This window comes from Bombina bombina, chromosome 1, assembly GCF_027579735.1.
Source record: "Bombina bombina isolate aBomBom1 chromosome 1, aBomBom1.pri, whole genome shotgun sequence".
Taxonomy (NCBI): domain Eukaryota; kingdom Metazoa; phylum Chordata; class Amphibia; order Anura; family Bombinatoridae; genus Bombina; species Bombina bombina.
In genome coordinates this window covers 983,947,377-983,964,319 of record NC_069499.1, presented here as the reverse complement: position 1 = coordinate 983,964,319, position 16,943 = coordinate 983,947,377, and the positions used below count along the sequence as shown (strand labels likewise).

The 16,943-nt window shown below is 36.7% G+C and overlaps 1 protein-coding gene across 3 annotated transcripts in view; it reads left to right on the top strand.

Annotated features, from left to right (window-relative positions):
• The window catches only part of YTHDF1 (YTH N6-methyladenosine RNA binding protein F1), a 47,268-nt gene extending 36,728 nt beyond the window's left edge, over positions 1-10,540 (top strand). For 2 of the 3 annotated variants that reach the window (XM_053708814.1, XM_053708649.1), the window contains exons 5-6: positions 8,389-8,457; positions 9,411-10,540. In XM_053708814.1, the coding sequence (XP_053564789.1) occupies positions 8,389-8,430 (42 nt within the window). In that variant the 3' untranslated portion in view covers positions 8,431-8,457; positions 9,411-10,540. The remainder of the gene's footprint in view (positions 1-8,388; positions 8,458-9,410) is intronic. The other variant, XM_053708731.1, reaches the window with a different exon arrangement.
• The last annotated feature ends 6,403 nt before the right edge of the window (positions 10,541-16,943 follow it).

Genomic DNA, 16,943 nt, shown 5'->3' with positions numbered 1-16,943 from the left:
GTCAGCTAAAGTCTGCATGAAGGGGTGGCCCCCGACCGGTCAACGGACCAAGTAGGAGGCAGATTATCTCTTCTCAGAAGTCTGGTTGCAGGACGTTCAGGACCCTTGGGTTCTGGAGGTTATGGCCCAGGGGTACAGAATAGGGTTCAGATCTCTTCCGCCCAGGGGCAGATTCCTCCTGTCAAATCAGTCTTCCAGACTGGAAAAGACGCCTTTTAGAATGTGTGAGGGATCTCTCTTCTCTGAGTAATTGTACCAGTACCTCCAGCAAAAGGGGGTCTAGGGTACTATTCAAATCTTTTCGTAGTTCCAAAGGAGGGCACGTTCTGCCCTATTCTAGACCTTAAATGTTTAAACAAGTTTCTGGCTATTCCATCGTTCAAAATTGAAACTATCAGATCTATTCTGCCCCTAGTTCAAGAGTGTCAGTTCATGACTATAGACTTGAAGGATGCCTACCTTCATGTGCCAATACACAGGGATCACTTCAGGTTCCTGAGATTTGTGTTTCTGGACCAACATTTCCAGTTTGTGGCCATTCCTTTCGGTCTGGGGACTGTCCCGAGTCTTTACAAAGGTACAATCAATAAAGGGACAGTCTAGTCCAAAATAAAGTTTTATGACTCAGAGAATGTAATTTTAAACCATTTTCTAATTTACTTTTATCACCAATTTTGCTTTGTTCTTTTGGTTTTCTTAGTTGAAAGCTAAACCTAGGAGGTTCATATGCTAATTTCTAATCCCTTTTGACAGTTTTTCACCACTAGAGGGTGTTAGTTCATTTGTGTCATATAGATAACACTGTGCTCATGCACGTGGAGTTACCTAGGAGCCAGCACTGATTGGCTAAAATAGATGTTTGTCAAAGGAACTGAAATAAGGGGGAAGTTTGCAGAGGCTTACATACAAGATAATCACAGTGGTAAAATGTTTATATAACTGTTGGTTGTGCAAAACTAGGGAATGGGCAATAAAGGCATTATCTATCTTTTTAAACAATAAAAATTCTGGTGTAGACTGTCCCTTTAAAAAAAAAAAAAAAAAAAAGCATAATTCCCCCACTGAAGTATTTAATTATAAAAGTATTTGAAATGTCGTCATTTTACCTGTAATATAAATGGACATTGGTTACAGTAGAATTGCATAATTGACAAGTGAATAACAAAGATAATACGAATAAAACACATTTCAAATAAGCAGTAGAATTTTTTGAGGATTTTTTTTACCCATTTGCCAACCCCTGTATCATGTGACAGCCATCAGCCAATCACAAACTAGTATAAATTAACACTGAACTTGTGCACATGCTCAGTACTAGCTGGCACCACAGTGTGCAAGATTGGAAAGGGTCTTAAAACTACATTCTATATTTGTATCATAAAGGTTTCATTTTGACTTTAGTATCCTGTCAGTATATGGCCGGGTTATAATACAATTTAATAATAATTCTTTAACCCCTTAATGACCGGACCATTTTTCAATTTTCTTACCCTTAATGACAATGGCTATTTTTACATTTCTGCAGTGTTTGTGTTTAGCTGTAATTTCCCTCTTACTCATTTACTGTACCCACACATATTATATACCGTTTTTCTCGCCATTAAATGGACTTTCTAAAGATACCATTATTTTCATCATGTCTTATAATTTACTAAAAAAAAAAAAAAAAAATATGAGGAAAAAATGGAAAAAAACACACTTTTTCTAACTTTGACCCCCAAAATATGTTACACATCTACAATCACCAAAAAACACCCATGCTAAATAGTTTCTAAATTTTGTCCTGAATTTAGAAATACCCAATGTTTACATGTTCTTTGCTTTTTTTGCAATTTATGGGGCAATAAATACAAGTAGCACTTCGCTATTTCCAAACCACTTTTTTTCAAAATTAGCGCTAGTTACATTGGAACCCTGATATCTGTCAGGAATACCTGAATATCCCTTGACATGTATATATTTTTTTTTAGAAGACAACCCAAAGTATTGATCTAGGCCCATTTTGGTATATTTCATGCCACGATTTCACCGCCAAATGCGATAAAAAAAAAAAAGTTCACTTTTTCACAAAATTTGTCACAAACTTTAGGTTTCCCACTGAAATTATTTACAAACAGCTTCTGTAATTATGGCCCAAATGGTTGTAAATGCTTCTCTGGGATCCCCTTTTTTCAGAAATAGCAGACTTATATGGCTTTTGGGTTGCTTTTTGGTAATTAGAAGGCCGCTAAATGCCGCTGCGCACCACACGTGTTTTATGCCCAGGAGTGAAGGGGTTAATTAGGGAGCTTGTAGGGAGCTTGTAGGGTTAATTTTAGCTTTAGTGTAGTGTAGTAGACAACCCCAAGTATTGATCTAGGCCCATTTTGGTATATTTTATGCCACCATTTCACCGCCAAATGCGAGCAAATAAAAAAAAAACAACATTTTTCACAATTTTAGGTTTCTCACTGAAATTATTTACAAACAGCTTGTGCAATTATGGCAGAAATTGTTGTAAAAGCTTCTCTGGGATCCCCTTTGTTCAGAAATAACACTTATATGGCTTTGGCGTTACTTTTTGGTAATTAGAAGGCCACTAAATGCTGCTGCGCACCACACGTTAATTATGCCCAGCAGTGAAGGGGTTAAATTAGGTAGCTTGTAGGGAGCTTGCAGGGTTAATTTTAGAGATCAGCCTCCCACCTGACACATCCCACCCCCTGATCCCTCCCAAACAGCTCTCTTCCCTCCCCCACCCCACAATTGTTCCCGCCATCTTAAGTACTGGCAGAAAGTCTGCCAGTACTAAATAAGAGGTTTTGTTTTTTTTTTTAAATAAAAATAATAAAGTATTTTAGCTGTGATGGACCCCTGCCTTAGCCCCAACCTCCCTGATCCCCCCTCCAGCTCTCTAACCCTCTCCCCTACCTAATTACCACCATCTTGGGTACTGGCAGCTGTCTGCCAGTACCCAGTTTGGCCCCAAAAAGTATTTTTATTTTATTTTTACTTAAAAAATTATTTCTGTAGTGTAGCAGCCCCCCACAATACCCCCACCCCCTCCCAGATCCTTTTATATTTTTTTTTTTTATTAAAAAATCACTTTTTTTTCCCCTTTCTGCATCATTCATTGGTGTCAGTGTGGCTAATGGGTGCACGTGCACGCGCGCACGCGCACATGCATGATCACGTGCACACACACGCATCGTGCACGCGCGCGCGCATCGTGCACGCGCGTGCGCACCCTCACACCCGGCACTATCGCTACCGGTGCAGAGAGGGCCACAGAGTGGCTCTCTCTGCATCGGGGGCTTCTAAAGTGGTATTGCAGGATGCCTCCATATCGAGGCATCACTGCAATACCCTCAGAGCTGCTGGAAGCATTTGTGATCGCTTCCAGCACTCTGTTAGACAACTGACGTACCAGGTACGTCCATTGTCATTAACTGCTTGTTAATACATGACGTACCTGGTACGTCAGTTGTCATTAAGGGGTTAAAACAAACCCCCAATAAAATGCATATACAAAACAATTAAAATATAAATTCCTAAATTCTTTATATTATATATAAACACATTTAATTATATTTATAGAAAACCAGATTATGAATCAAAATATACAAGCTTAAACTGTTACAATATTCTATCCAAAGATCATACAAATATACCTTTACAAATTACCTTATTCACAATAATCTCCCAAATCAGAGTTGCATTAAAATACCACAATGAGATACCAAGGTATGGATTGTTAAATTCCAGACAAATATAATTAAGCTACTTAGCCCACAAATGATTCTATATAACTCTAATTAAAACGCAAAAGTTAATGCAAACAGACAATTTATCTGAGCTGAAATAAAGGTAAATCCTAAAATATATCTGTATAGCTGCAATCTGACTATAGTCTTAGAATACCTTTTGTTTAAAATATTAAAGGGACAGTCAAGTCCAAAAAAACTTTCATGATTCAGATAGGGCATGTAATTTTAAACAACTTTCAGATTTACTTTTATCACCAATTTTGCTTTGTTCTCTTGGTATTAGTTGAAAGCTAAACCTAGGAGGTTCATATAGTAATTTCTTAGACCTTGAAGGCCGCCTCTAATCTAAATGCATTTTGATAGTTTTTCTCCACTAGATGGCATTAGTTCATGTATTTCATATAGATAACATTGAGCTCATGCATGTGATTTTACCATGGAGACAGCTCTGATTGGCTAAACTGCAAATCTGTAAAAAAAAAAAAAAAAAAAAAAAAAACTGAAATAAGGGGGCAGTCTGCTGAGGCTTAGATACAAGGTAATTACAGAGGTAAAACGTGTATAATTATAACTGTGTTGGTTATACAAAACTGGGGAATTGGTAATTAAGGTATTAATCTTTTTAAACAACAAATTCTGGTGTCCCTTTAACAATATAGAACAGTCATACATAACAACATAACCAATGATTATTCAGCTTCCAGAATTTCTTGTGGGTCATCTATGGAGGGTTCACTCACAATATTCAGAGGTATAGACCTCAAGAATTGTTAATTTTTCTTTGAATATACTTGGCACCAAAGCCTATATATGTTTTTCTCCAAAAGTTAATGCTGCTTTGAGTCTGTATCCTCTCTCTTAGTGTGTGACACCCTTTATTTTAATCATTCCTGCAAGATTTTGATAGGCCCTTACCGGTGCTTGTCTCTGATTCGCCCTCAGATCTTAACATCTCATAGGTTATTTTGGGAAACTCCTCCCTGAGTAGCCAAATGCCTTTTGGTTGTAATACCATTTTTGAACTATAGGTGGCAGCAGATAATCAGAAATGCAGTTTTACCATCAATACTGCTACAGTTTAATATAGATTCATATATATTTTTACAATGTATTATATTTTCTTGTATTAATAAGTCACATGTTCCATGTGTAGTGGATGGACCACGTCACACCACTCATCCTGAGCATTTCAAGACCAGATATATGTCTCATAATGCAAAGTAATTCTTATACATTTAAAATATATGGGTATGTAAAAGGATTTTAATACTTTTTAGCATGGATCCAATTAATATCCCAGCCATCATCATAACATACATACCTTGAGATCAGCAATTATGTGGTTTCATATTTATTACTATCCCATATAAATATTTCATATCTGCATATTTCTTGTTGAGTGTATAAAACACAAACCACATATGTACTTATTAGATGCCTGAAAAATATGAGAATGTTATCCATTAAATTTATTACAAACCTGAAATGCATTTCTCAGATCCATGGAATTGTACATTTTTATACAGTATTGAAAATTATCCCAGTTGTATTTTAAAATGAATTTAACAGCTAAAATGCAATATGTTTCTGCTTGGCTCAGTACAGCTGTGTATCTAACACCACAGGGGTAATCGGCTCTTGCTATTTTTCCCATTTGAGACGTATGTCTGAGCTTTGTGTATTCAAACACAGCAGGGGTAATTAATTTTTTGAATATGCTGAACCCAATTTTTTTTCTTTCATGATTCAGATAGAGCATGCAATTTTAAGCAACTTTCTAATTTACTCCTATTAATTTTTCTTTGTTCTCTTGCAATCTTTATTTGTAAAAGGCATCTAAGCTGTTTTTTGTTTCAGAACTCTAAACAGCACTTTTTTATTGGTGGATGAATTTGTCCACCAATCAGCAAGGACAACCCAGGTTGTTCACCAAAAATGGGCCGGCATCTAAACTTACATTCTTGCATTTCAAATAAAGATAACAAGATAATGAAGACAATTTGATAATAGGAGTAAATTAGAAAGTTGCTTAAAATGTCATGCTCTATCTGAATCAAGAAAGAAAAAATCTGGGTTCAGTGTCCTTTTAAGCCTTAAAGAGATTTTTCCCAGACCTAGCGACTGTTCTTTACAGGGGTCTGATAAGTTTAAAACCCATCTTGGGCAGGAAATCAACTTTAAACAGAGCCATATAGAGAACTTCTTGTTGAAATAGAATGCCTTTTTCTAATTGAACCAAATGTTTATTCCTTTGTTCTCATTTGGATGTATTGTAATCAGGAAAAAGGGTGGTTGGGGCTGGTCTGCTATGAGACCAATTCACTTAAAAATGAATTAGATTCTATGATATGAGTTTATTTAATGTTAATCACAGATACCCTGACAGTCCCTTCAAATCTGACCATTGTGTAAATGACTTTTTTTTTTATTTTTTATAAAGCATTGTACATTGCCCATAACTGACCCTGCAATATTTCATTAGTAATTACTTGTTTACTGTAGATATGTCCCTAACTGGCCATAGACATTTCAAGAGTTATTTCCCAGGGCTTGCATTCAAAACGATTTTAAAACTTTTTGTAAGCAGTAAAAGGGACATGAAACCTACTTTTTTTTTTTTTTTAATGATTTAAAGAATACAATTCTAAAGTTTCCAATTTGCTTCATTCTAATTTTGTTCTTTGTTAAAGAGACATCTATAGAGGTAGTGTTCACGTGTCTGGCACGTACATAACAGCAAATAGTGCTACCATCTAGTGCTCTTACTAATGTATAAGATAGTTGCAAAATAGCTGACATATAAAGCTGCAGGCATGTGCACGCTTCTGAGCTTACCTTCCTGCTTTTCAACAAAGGATATAAAGAAAACAAAGAGAAGTCGATAATAGAAGAAAATTGGAAAGTCGATTAAATTAGTTCTATCTGAATCATTAATTATCATTTTTTTTTTGTGGGGGGTTATGTAATGTACTGCAGTGCAAAATATCTCCATACTTATCAACAGTTATGGCTTCAAATATCACCTCTATGCTGATGACACCCAGATCTACCTCTCCACCCCTGCTCTCTCTCCCTCTGTCCTTTCTCATGTCAGCAACTGCTTATCTGGTATTTCTTCCTGGATGGCCTCTCACCACCTAAAGATTAACATGTCCAAGACTGAGCTCCTTCTTATCCCCCCCCTCAAGCTCGACGCCGACTTCTGACTTCTCTATCCCTGTTGACGGCATCACCATTTCCCCATCGCCCCAAGTCCGCTGCCTTGGAGTCACACTTGACTCAAATCTATCCTTCGTCCCCCGTATCCAATCGCTTTCTACATCCTGCCGCAACCATCTACGCAATATTTCCAAAATTCGCCCTTTTCTGAGCGCTGACACCACAAAGCAAATAATCCAATCCCTTGTTATCTCCCGACTTGACTACTTCAATAACCTACTCGCTGGCCTTCCTCTTACCCGCCTCTCCCCCCCCCTTCAATCCATCCTAAATGCCTCTTCCAGGCTGATCCACCTTTCCCGTCGATCTGTATCTGCTGCACCTCTCTGCGAGTCCCTTCATTGGCTCCCCATTCACAGTAGAATTAAATTCAAAATTCTCACCCTTACATACAAAGCTCTCACCAACGCCACTCCCCTCTACCTATCCTCTCTAATACACAAGTATACTCCAGCCCTTCCACTAAGATCCAACAATGACCTGCTCCTTGCATCCGCAACTATCACCTCCTCTCATGCTAGACTGCAGGACTTCTGTCATGCAGCACCTACCCTCTGGAACACTCTCCCTCATGCTGTCAGGCTTTGCCCTAATCTGTCTTCCTTTAAATGTTCCCTGAAGACTTCTGTTCAGGGAAGCCTACCACGAAACTCAATAATAAATTAACTTCACTTACCTAACATTTGCCTCATCTAACTCTGTATTAACATCTTTCCAAATCTTGCAGTCCTCACCTCCTGTTTCTCAACCTCCTACCCTTCTAGATTGTAAGTTCCCACGGGAATAGGGCCTTCAATCCCTCCTGTATGTGTTTGTAAATTTTGTCCTGTCTCTTACAAGTCTTGTATTGTTTTATTTAAATGAATTGTATCCATGGACAGCGTTGCGGAATATGTTGGCGCTTCATAAATAAAGTATAATAATAATACTTATACTTTACATATGTAAAGGAGTCTTGACTTAAATTTGAGTTACTATACATGTCAGGAATTTTTTTACAAAAACAGTCAATATAATGAATGTATACTTAAATAAAAACAAAATGTTATGAGGGTTTAGTTTTGATTTAGTACGGTTCATTATTTTGTTCTACAGCAAGTTGAATTTTTGAGCTATGGTCTTCAGTCTGACTACATGCACATTTGTATAAAAGTTTTTTTTTTGTGAATGCTTTTGGTCATGTTTCTCCTACACGTGAAAGTCAAAGTTATTCTGTAATAGGAAAAGGAAGTGATTTCTCATGCATTGTTGTAATGGTTTATGTAGATAACGTGGTATCTGACAAAGTTAAGACTCCTTTATTTTACGTATGTTGTCACCTTAGCTGACCTTCCATGTTGATGTCTGACTTCTAATTTATGCACATGGGAATTTGTTCAGTCAAGCTTCATATATAAACCTTCCTCCATTCTCACACTTCTAGGTGAGCTCTTCTCAGATCCTAAAAGATAAGGAACATTATTGAATAGATCAGGAAAAAATGTACTGAGACGTAAGTGTATAAAACATTTATATAAACTGTCGACCAAAATAAATTGATGTTTAGTATGTATGTAGAATTTTACTCCACCTAGAACCATTGGTATATAATCAGATTGCATCAGCATTTTTGTAAAAAAAATGTTTTGAAGATTGTATTGAATTTACTGTTCACATACTTGTATAACCAGTCCCAGCTTTCCATTAGCTTAACCTGTGCTCTGTGTATGACTGCATATAATACTGATTTTACCATTCAACTTAAAGTTCTGAAGTTTTAAGGGCTGCAAGGACTGATAGTATATGAGTAAATAAACCAGTCAAAAGCCTTGGATATACTAGACTGGAATTAGTATTATTTTTTTTATTTTAATATATACATCTTAAGATAAGCAAAGACCAGGGTACTGTTAAAGTGAATGCAAACTTTCATGAATTAGTGCCCGTTTTTAAAAAAAAATGCTATTAAAAACAGGGGCACTTTCATTCATGAATGTTTACATTGCAGCGTATTTTTACAAATACTTAACCTTCTCTTCAGCAAAGTTGGATCGGCGGTCCCCCGTCTGCAAATCCTCTGTACTTAAGTCACCAATGACGAAACCGGCTTCCTCCAATCATGGCTCCCCCCCTCCCAGAGCATCCATCTCGTGAGGCCACGCCTTTATTGGAGGAAGCTGGTTTAGTCATTGCTGTGTAAGTACAGCATGAGAAGCATGCGGGGATTGCAGATCCGGCTTTGCTGAATAGAAAGGTATTTGTAAAAATATGCTGCAATGTAAACTTTCATGAATGAAAGTGCCCCTGTTTTTAATAGTATTTTTAAAAACTGGTTACTAATTCATTAGTTTACATCTACTTTAAATATTGTTTCTTGGAGAGAATATTGTGCATGCTTTTTGTTTTTTTCTGTAACACTTTCACTGCCAGACTCATAACATTTCTCTCCATTTTCTCTCCTTACAGGAACGTCAGACTCGAAGCAAACAATAAGGATTTCGCTTCACCTTTATGACTAGAACTGATCTAAAAAAAAAAGTAACTTTTGGGGAGGGACAAAAGAAAAAAAAATGAACTTGAGAATAAACATTTTGTGGTGCCGCCTGTAGGCTTGGGAACTGAATTAAAGCTTTCAGCATCTATGTATCTAATGCAGGCTATAAGTAACCTTTCACCCTCCACTCCTTTCATTTACTTTATTTTTTTGTTTTGGCCAGTTCACCTGTATTTCTTGTATCATTAAACACCTGTAGCTTATATAAATGTACTTCCCTTTCCGCCCCCTTTTCTGCTCTGTACTTGCCCTGAGAAAGAATTTCGCATCCATTAAACAGACCCACTAAAAAACTTTGATAAACTCCAAAGATTCTTTATGTACATGGGACAGAATTTCTCTCTTGCAGAGCCACTACAGGGTGGACTTCCTGTGAAACAATGCAGCAAAATCAACATGAATTTGGCAAATTATGAATTGTGAACAAGGCAAAATCATGCATCATGGGGCACTTCTGAATCCTACAATCAATGTAACTTACATATTTACTCCAGATTGTGTATTAACCTGTTTGTCTTTATTTTGTTGTGGAGGAGATTTTTTTTTATTTTTTTTTTATTAGAAAGTATGTAGAACTCCATCTTTCTTTATAAAGAGGGAAACATAATTTATAATGTCTTGAAGTACTTCTATTTTTAAACCATTAATTTTCCAGCCTAAAACCATATATGTATGCAGGCCTTCCGTGTATTGAACTGTATCTGCCAAAGGAACAGAGCTATTGGCTGCTGGCTCTTTTGACAGCGTTATTACTAAACTGGAAGTTATACTGTATGAGAATTATTTGCAGGAAGTTGTGGTTTTGGTTTTTAAAAACTGCCTGCTTTCTACTCCCCCCCCCCCTCCTTTAAATACCCCATATCATTCCCCTCCAGTGTGTCATGCATGTGATCCCCTTAAAGAACTATGTGCGTTTGGTTAGTAAACCATAGCTACTTTGGTGGAAACCAAACTCCATTTCCCTCCCTATCCAGGGTCTATATTAATACCATGTTATTCTGAATGAACCATCCTCTAGTCCTATTAAACCATACAACAAAAACATTGTGTCTGTCTGTTTAAAAGTAGCAGTTCCTATTGCTGTGGTGGTGGGTTTCCAGTATGTGTGTTTCATGTCTGTTTACATTGCATTTACCTTTTTTTTTTGCCTGGTGTGCGAACTTTAGTAAAATGGTCCTCTAGATATAGTTTCACATTTTAGTATTGTTAATTTTTTCCACTCTTGTGGTGACATATCCAGGACAACATTCTCATTTTGACTACGTAGAAACTTTACCTGAAGCTTTTAGGGCACAATTTGTTCCTCCATACACCTATCCCTGTTAGGGTCAGATCTTTTTATTTTTTTACTTACATGAAAAAGATTGACCCTTTTTAGTAAACTCATTAATGAAGGGGTTTAGCCATCTTTTGATGTCATAATCGCCTGTGGGGGTGGACCTGCACGAAGAGACCCCAAACCATGTTAGTGTTCCTCTTGATCGCTGAGTGGTGTTTATATTCACAAGGTATCCCAAGGTTTTTTTTCTGGCATCCTTGTTACACTGTGGCAAGGAATATGTCTGGGAGAAAGAATTGGTGCTTCTCTGTACAGGTGTTCCCTGGTTCAGTGCTTCTTCAAGTTACTGCCTCAGTCTCTTCATATGATGTTAATCTACATTACATCCTTTTAAGGTTTTGTATAATTCAGTTTTGATGGCGTTTCTTTCCCTTTGACACGTTCCTCACGGATTTGGGGGTTAATGCGTTAAAGGATCTGATTTTATTCAGCTATTTGTCCCGGTGAGTTATTTTGCTGTGTTTGCACTGTTTTATTTACATCATTTTCTATTTTACAGTCTTGCTTGGCATATTTTGAAGCAATGCATTTTTGCTTTCCAGATAGTCGGGGCTTTCCTGTAGAATCTAAAGGCGTTAGAGCTATTGCTTGTGGGATGTCGTATTTTTGGGGAGCCTAGACTTGATGTTATAGTCAGAAAAGTTACAGTAACCCACTCGCTAATAAAAAAAATCCTTATGCTCTATGCAGCGTAAAGTGTGAATGAACAACGCTGCACATCTGCGAGCTACGGATACCAGTCTGACAACTCACGTGACCTCCCAAAGTACTTAGGGCAGGATATGCAATCCTCAGGGTAATGGATCGTCTCCACGGCTAGCAGGACTTCATTCCATGTCTGTGCCCACTCCCGGGGGCTCCGGACCTCTCTGTGCGAGGAAATAGTTTTCCAACTGGTACCACTCCCTCTGTGTGTGATGCTTGATCTGTGTGGTCAAGTGCAGCATATCAGGAACAAGCTCTACCCGGCTCAAATGGCCAAGATACAACATAGTCACCCAACCAGGATATCATGAGTATTTCCTGGCAGCAGTAATGCTAGGATTCTTTGGTTAAAGTACTCATGTCTTACTCTCTTCTTGCAGCAACTCCCTTCTCTTCCTGTGGCAGATCAGTGTATTATAGCATTACTGGGGATCTTTGCTTCTCTTGGTTTCATTAAGTTACATGTCCTTGTGTTTTTGTTTATCCTTATAAAGCTATAGTTTATATAGGGAAGGGTTCTCTGCATCTGTGGTTTAAGGTTTTTCCATTACATGGGTTTGGCTTTTCTCTTACCTTGAAACCAAGGATGGCCCTAGAGTCTTGAACCATATTGAGGATAATCTTAAAATGGGTAGTCGCTTAATTCCGTCTCTTCCTCTGATACTATTTTTTTTTTCTAGTCTGCAGAATTAAGGCTTCTGTTTATTTTGAAACTATTTTTCATCTTAAAATTTGTTTTTCACTCATGGCTGCAAAAATAGAGGGTCAGTCTCTTAAAATCAAAGGGGGGGGGTTCTGTAAAGTTCCCATTATCTTTCTTTGATTACCCTGTATTCGTCTCTTGTTTTGTATGTAAAGCATTTTGTGCTTTGCAAATGTCCTTTTTTTTTTTAATTTTGTTTACCTCATCTACATATTTTATGCTGCATCATCCTTGTGGTAATTTCCTTTGAGTCCAGCCATCTGTAGAAGTTCATTCTTCTAGCCTAGTAAAACACGTTTTACTTACTGCTCAAGGGAAAAGCACTTTAAGATTCTAATATAATATCAAATGTTTAAAGGAACACTCAGGTCAAAATTAAACTTTCATGATTCAGATAGATCATACAATTTTAAACAACTTTCCAATTTACTTCCATTAACAAAATGTGCACAGTCTTAATATTTACTTGGCTACTGAGCATGTGCAATACTTCACAGAATATACATAAATGCATTTGTGATTGGCTGATGGCTATCACATAATACATGAGTGGAAATAGACATAACTTTGAAATTTGTCAAACAAATCTACTACTCTTTTGAAGTTCAGACTAAGGGGCCGAATTATCGTTGTGCGAGCGGACATGATCTGATATTGCGGATCATGTCTGCTGCACATCTATAAATGCCGACACCATACACTCTCTGCATTTATCATTGCACCAGCAGTTATAGTGAACTGCTGGTACAATGCTGCCCCTGCTAGCAGCTGGTGTCAATCAACCCGAAGGTATTCGATCTGTATGATTTCTGGCAATGTCTGTCTGCCGCCTCAGAGCAGGCGGACAGGTTATGGAGCAGTGGTCTTTAGACCGCTGCTTCATAACTTGTGTTTCCGGCGAGCCTGATAAATATGCCCCTAAGTGCTATTGCTTTCTTTTTACCATGCATTTGATGATTATGCAAATCTACTCTATTTACAGGTCCTTTAAACTTTGCAATATACTTTAATTCTTAATCTTGTACCCCTTTTCTGTAATTCTGAAAATTGTGGGCTTCTCAATTCCTGTTAAAAGTGGAAATGCAAAACTTAACTCTGCTATATTTCACATCGATTTCTTATTTATTGCATACTCATTTTATAACCGTTCCTAATTGGCCTTTACAGAAAAGAAAACTTTAGGTTACAACATGGCAGTTTCCATTGCTTTATGAAAGCTATAAAATGTACACTTTTTCAATACTTAAACTACTAATATAAAAAAATATATTGGCTTATTATTCCCAGGCTAGTATTTGCTTGGAATATCTTTATCTAGCATTTATTTACTGTTCAATATCACTTTAAATATTTTACATTTTTAAATGTTTTCCAAATCTAGTGATTTTTTTTTTTTTACAAATAACATTAAACTTGCATAATTCAGATAGGGCATGCAAATCAAATAAAATAAAATAAACTGTTTTTAAATGCACTTAATTTCTCTTGCTTTTCTTGAAGAGCATATCAAGGTAGGATTAGCAGTGTGTACGTGTTTAATCACTTTATGGTAGCAGTGTTTGCAATACGTTGTCTGTGTAAACATAAGGTATACCTCACTTTACAGCGCTTCACTTTACAGTGATTCGCTAATACAGCGCTTTGAGGAGCTGAAGTTCAACCTCCAAGCATTTTGAAACAGTGCTGTAAATCATTGGGAGATTGTGAGAAAAGTGACTGGCACCATTTTGTTATGCTTAGTTCACTCTGTTAACATAATTGCAGTGCAATTTGTGTCTCAGTGCTATAGTCTGGCAAATTGTACTACAGTAATTGTCACAATTTTACAGGTACAGTATTTATTGAATCCTAATTGAATACTTGCTGTGCTAGTGTTAAACTAAACATAGCACTATTGCACCCCTAATATATGTTGGTTCAAACATGTTTTTAAGATTTTAAACACTGAAAAAAAAGCTAAAACTGCCTTGTTTCACTTTAAGGCGGTTTTCACTTTACAGCGGGGCTCCGGTCCCTAACCCGCTGTATGAGCGGGGTATACCTGTATATAAACGCTACTAGTTCTGGCTGAAATATTCCATTTAATTGTTTTCAGTTGGGGACTTTGTTACTCCAGAACTAATTTTTCTTAGGCCATTAAGAGGACTTAATGCTTTGGGAGTACACACTTTTCTTTTCTCAACTAAGCCTGCTTCCTTGTGGGGTCTAAAGGATCAAGCAAGACAAGCCGGAGTTGACAATTTAGTCCATTTTGTTACTTGAAGGTGCAGAATTCTGCAGCCTGTACTTTGAGATTGTAATATAAAATGTTTAAGTATGCAAAGCAAAAACTTTGCAATTGAGTCAGAAAAATACGGGTTTTCCATTTGAAGCTCCCTGCAGACTGCAAATCTACCCATGCCACATATATCTTTCCCTAATTGGCTTCAGCAGCGATAAGTTAAAGGGACAGTTCACTGTAAAATTGTTTTCCCCTGAATCTGTTCCCCATGACTTGTTATACCAGCTGTAGCATATAAAATGTATGAGAAATTCCTAATGTATGCCTCTTTTTTTGCAAAATAGCTGGATTTTCTCTTTGAAACCACAGCCCATCAAAATATGCTAAGCTTGCAGTGCGATTAGATCTTTTATCTTATGACTCAAATGCTTCCCTTTCTTATCTCTGTACAATACATAGAAAGAACAATTGACAATGAACATTAGTGTTTTATCTATTCTACCTCCCACTGAGTAATTTCTGCTGGCTGTGTTTACATAGTTTCCAAATAGCCTATACCTAGGTATTGACATTTTCAGTATAGGTAGGGATACTACAGGCTTAATTAGCTATTTCAAATACCAATATAAAGGCTAAGGAGCTATCTGTAAACAATTTAATACACTCCAGCAGGTAAAATGGATCATTGGGAACAAATTAAAGGAACATTTTTGATTTGCTTGGATGGATATTTTGGCAAAAGTGACCAGCCTTGCTCTCCAAGTAAGGCAAGTGGTGGTGGTGGGGGGAGATTGACCAGTGAAAAAGAATTTGAGGAAACAAGTTAATAGATTCAAAAACTTCCACCTAGTATGTTAACTGAATAACAGACGAAAAATAAATCTTGTGATTACTAGGTGCTTATTGTCCCTTTTTTAAATTAAAGATTGATCTTTACTCCAATATGCTGTGTGTGTATATATATATATATATATATATATATATATATGTATGTGTGTATATATATGTATGTATATGTATGTATATATATATATTTAATTTTAACACCTTTAAAGGGACATTCCAGTCAAAAATTAAATGCACATAGATTTATTACATCTTTGAATAGAAAGATATTTGCAATATACATGTATTGGCAAAAATGCTTCTAGTAAAAGTTACCACTGTTTTAGTGTTAACATTTTTATCTGCACGTGCATGTGAAGCATAGCTAGATATTGTCACTGCACCCGCATTTTAAATTATGCAGCTGCTCAGATCATCAGTGGTACTTGTATCATGTCAGCAATTAACAAATTGAGTCATTACCAGATGGTACAAGCACCTTAGGCTCTCTGAGCAAGTGCTGTTGCACGGTGCATACTTAAATACACTTTTGAAACAGCTATAGCTTTTATTAGAAGCATGTTTGCTAATGCATGTGTATTACAAAACTGCTTCTGTTCAATACCCAAATGCACCCATGTGCTTTCCTATTGGGTCTTGAATATCCCTTTAATGATCGAGTTGTAAGTCACTGGTCATTGAGGGCTTGTTTGCCAATAATAGTGCGGCAAGACCGAGCTTTTAGACCCTCCCTCTCAATATTGAATAAACAATCCCCTTAGAAAGATCTGGCCATTAAGGGGTTAATTTTTTTAATATCTTTTTTTGACCAATTGAATAAATGATCTGTTTAAAGGGACATTGTATTCAGTATTCCGATCTTGTATATGAAGAAGCGTATTTAAATATGATCAGCTCACTGTCGGATAGACAACTCCCACAGAAAAAAACAAAACTTGTACATTTTTTTTTTTTTTATGATGGAAAATAGAAATTGTCTAAGTAAATGAAGACAATTATTCTGGCCTTGTCCACAGGTAATGAAGGTTTTTTTATTCTCAGTATATTCTAAGATTGTCCATTCTATCCTAATTGTCAGAAATAGGATGAAACCAGATTTTCTGTTTTGTCCTTTTCTTTCTGGTTCCATAAAAGGGCAAAATGACTCTGTGCCCCTCTTGCTAATTGCGTTTTTGGTTTTATTCTTGAGCCTATGAGCTCAAACTCTCTTCCTTTTTATTTTCTGCTAGGGCTATTACTGTATCTTAGGCTAGGCTTAGCAAATCTTCTGTAGGAAAGTTGTTCATTGCCACCTCTTGGACTTTCATTTTTATGTTTGTCTTATCAGTTTAATGCTTTTACATCCTTGATAACCATTTTTCAATGGTTCAATACTGCCTTTTTTTCTTGTACCCCACAAGTTCTAAATATGTCACTACAAGGGTGTTAGAAAACAAGACGTATAATAAATCACTTTTATTACTTTACAAATAGATCCTAGTTTGGTAGTATATGAACTGACGCTAGCTGGAAGGGGGGCGGGGTAAGGTGTGTAGCAATCTAGGTGGTTGACTGAACACTTCAGGGAAATTGTTTTTACTAACCTGAATACCACTGCTAAAATCTAATTCTCAATATTTGTAATTTCCCTA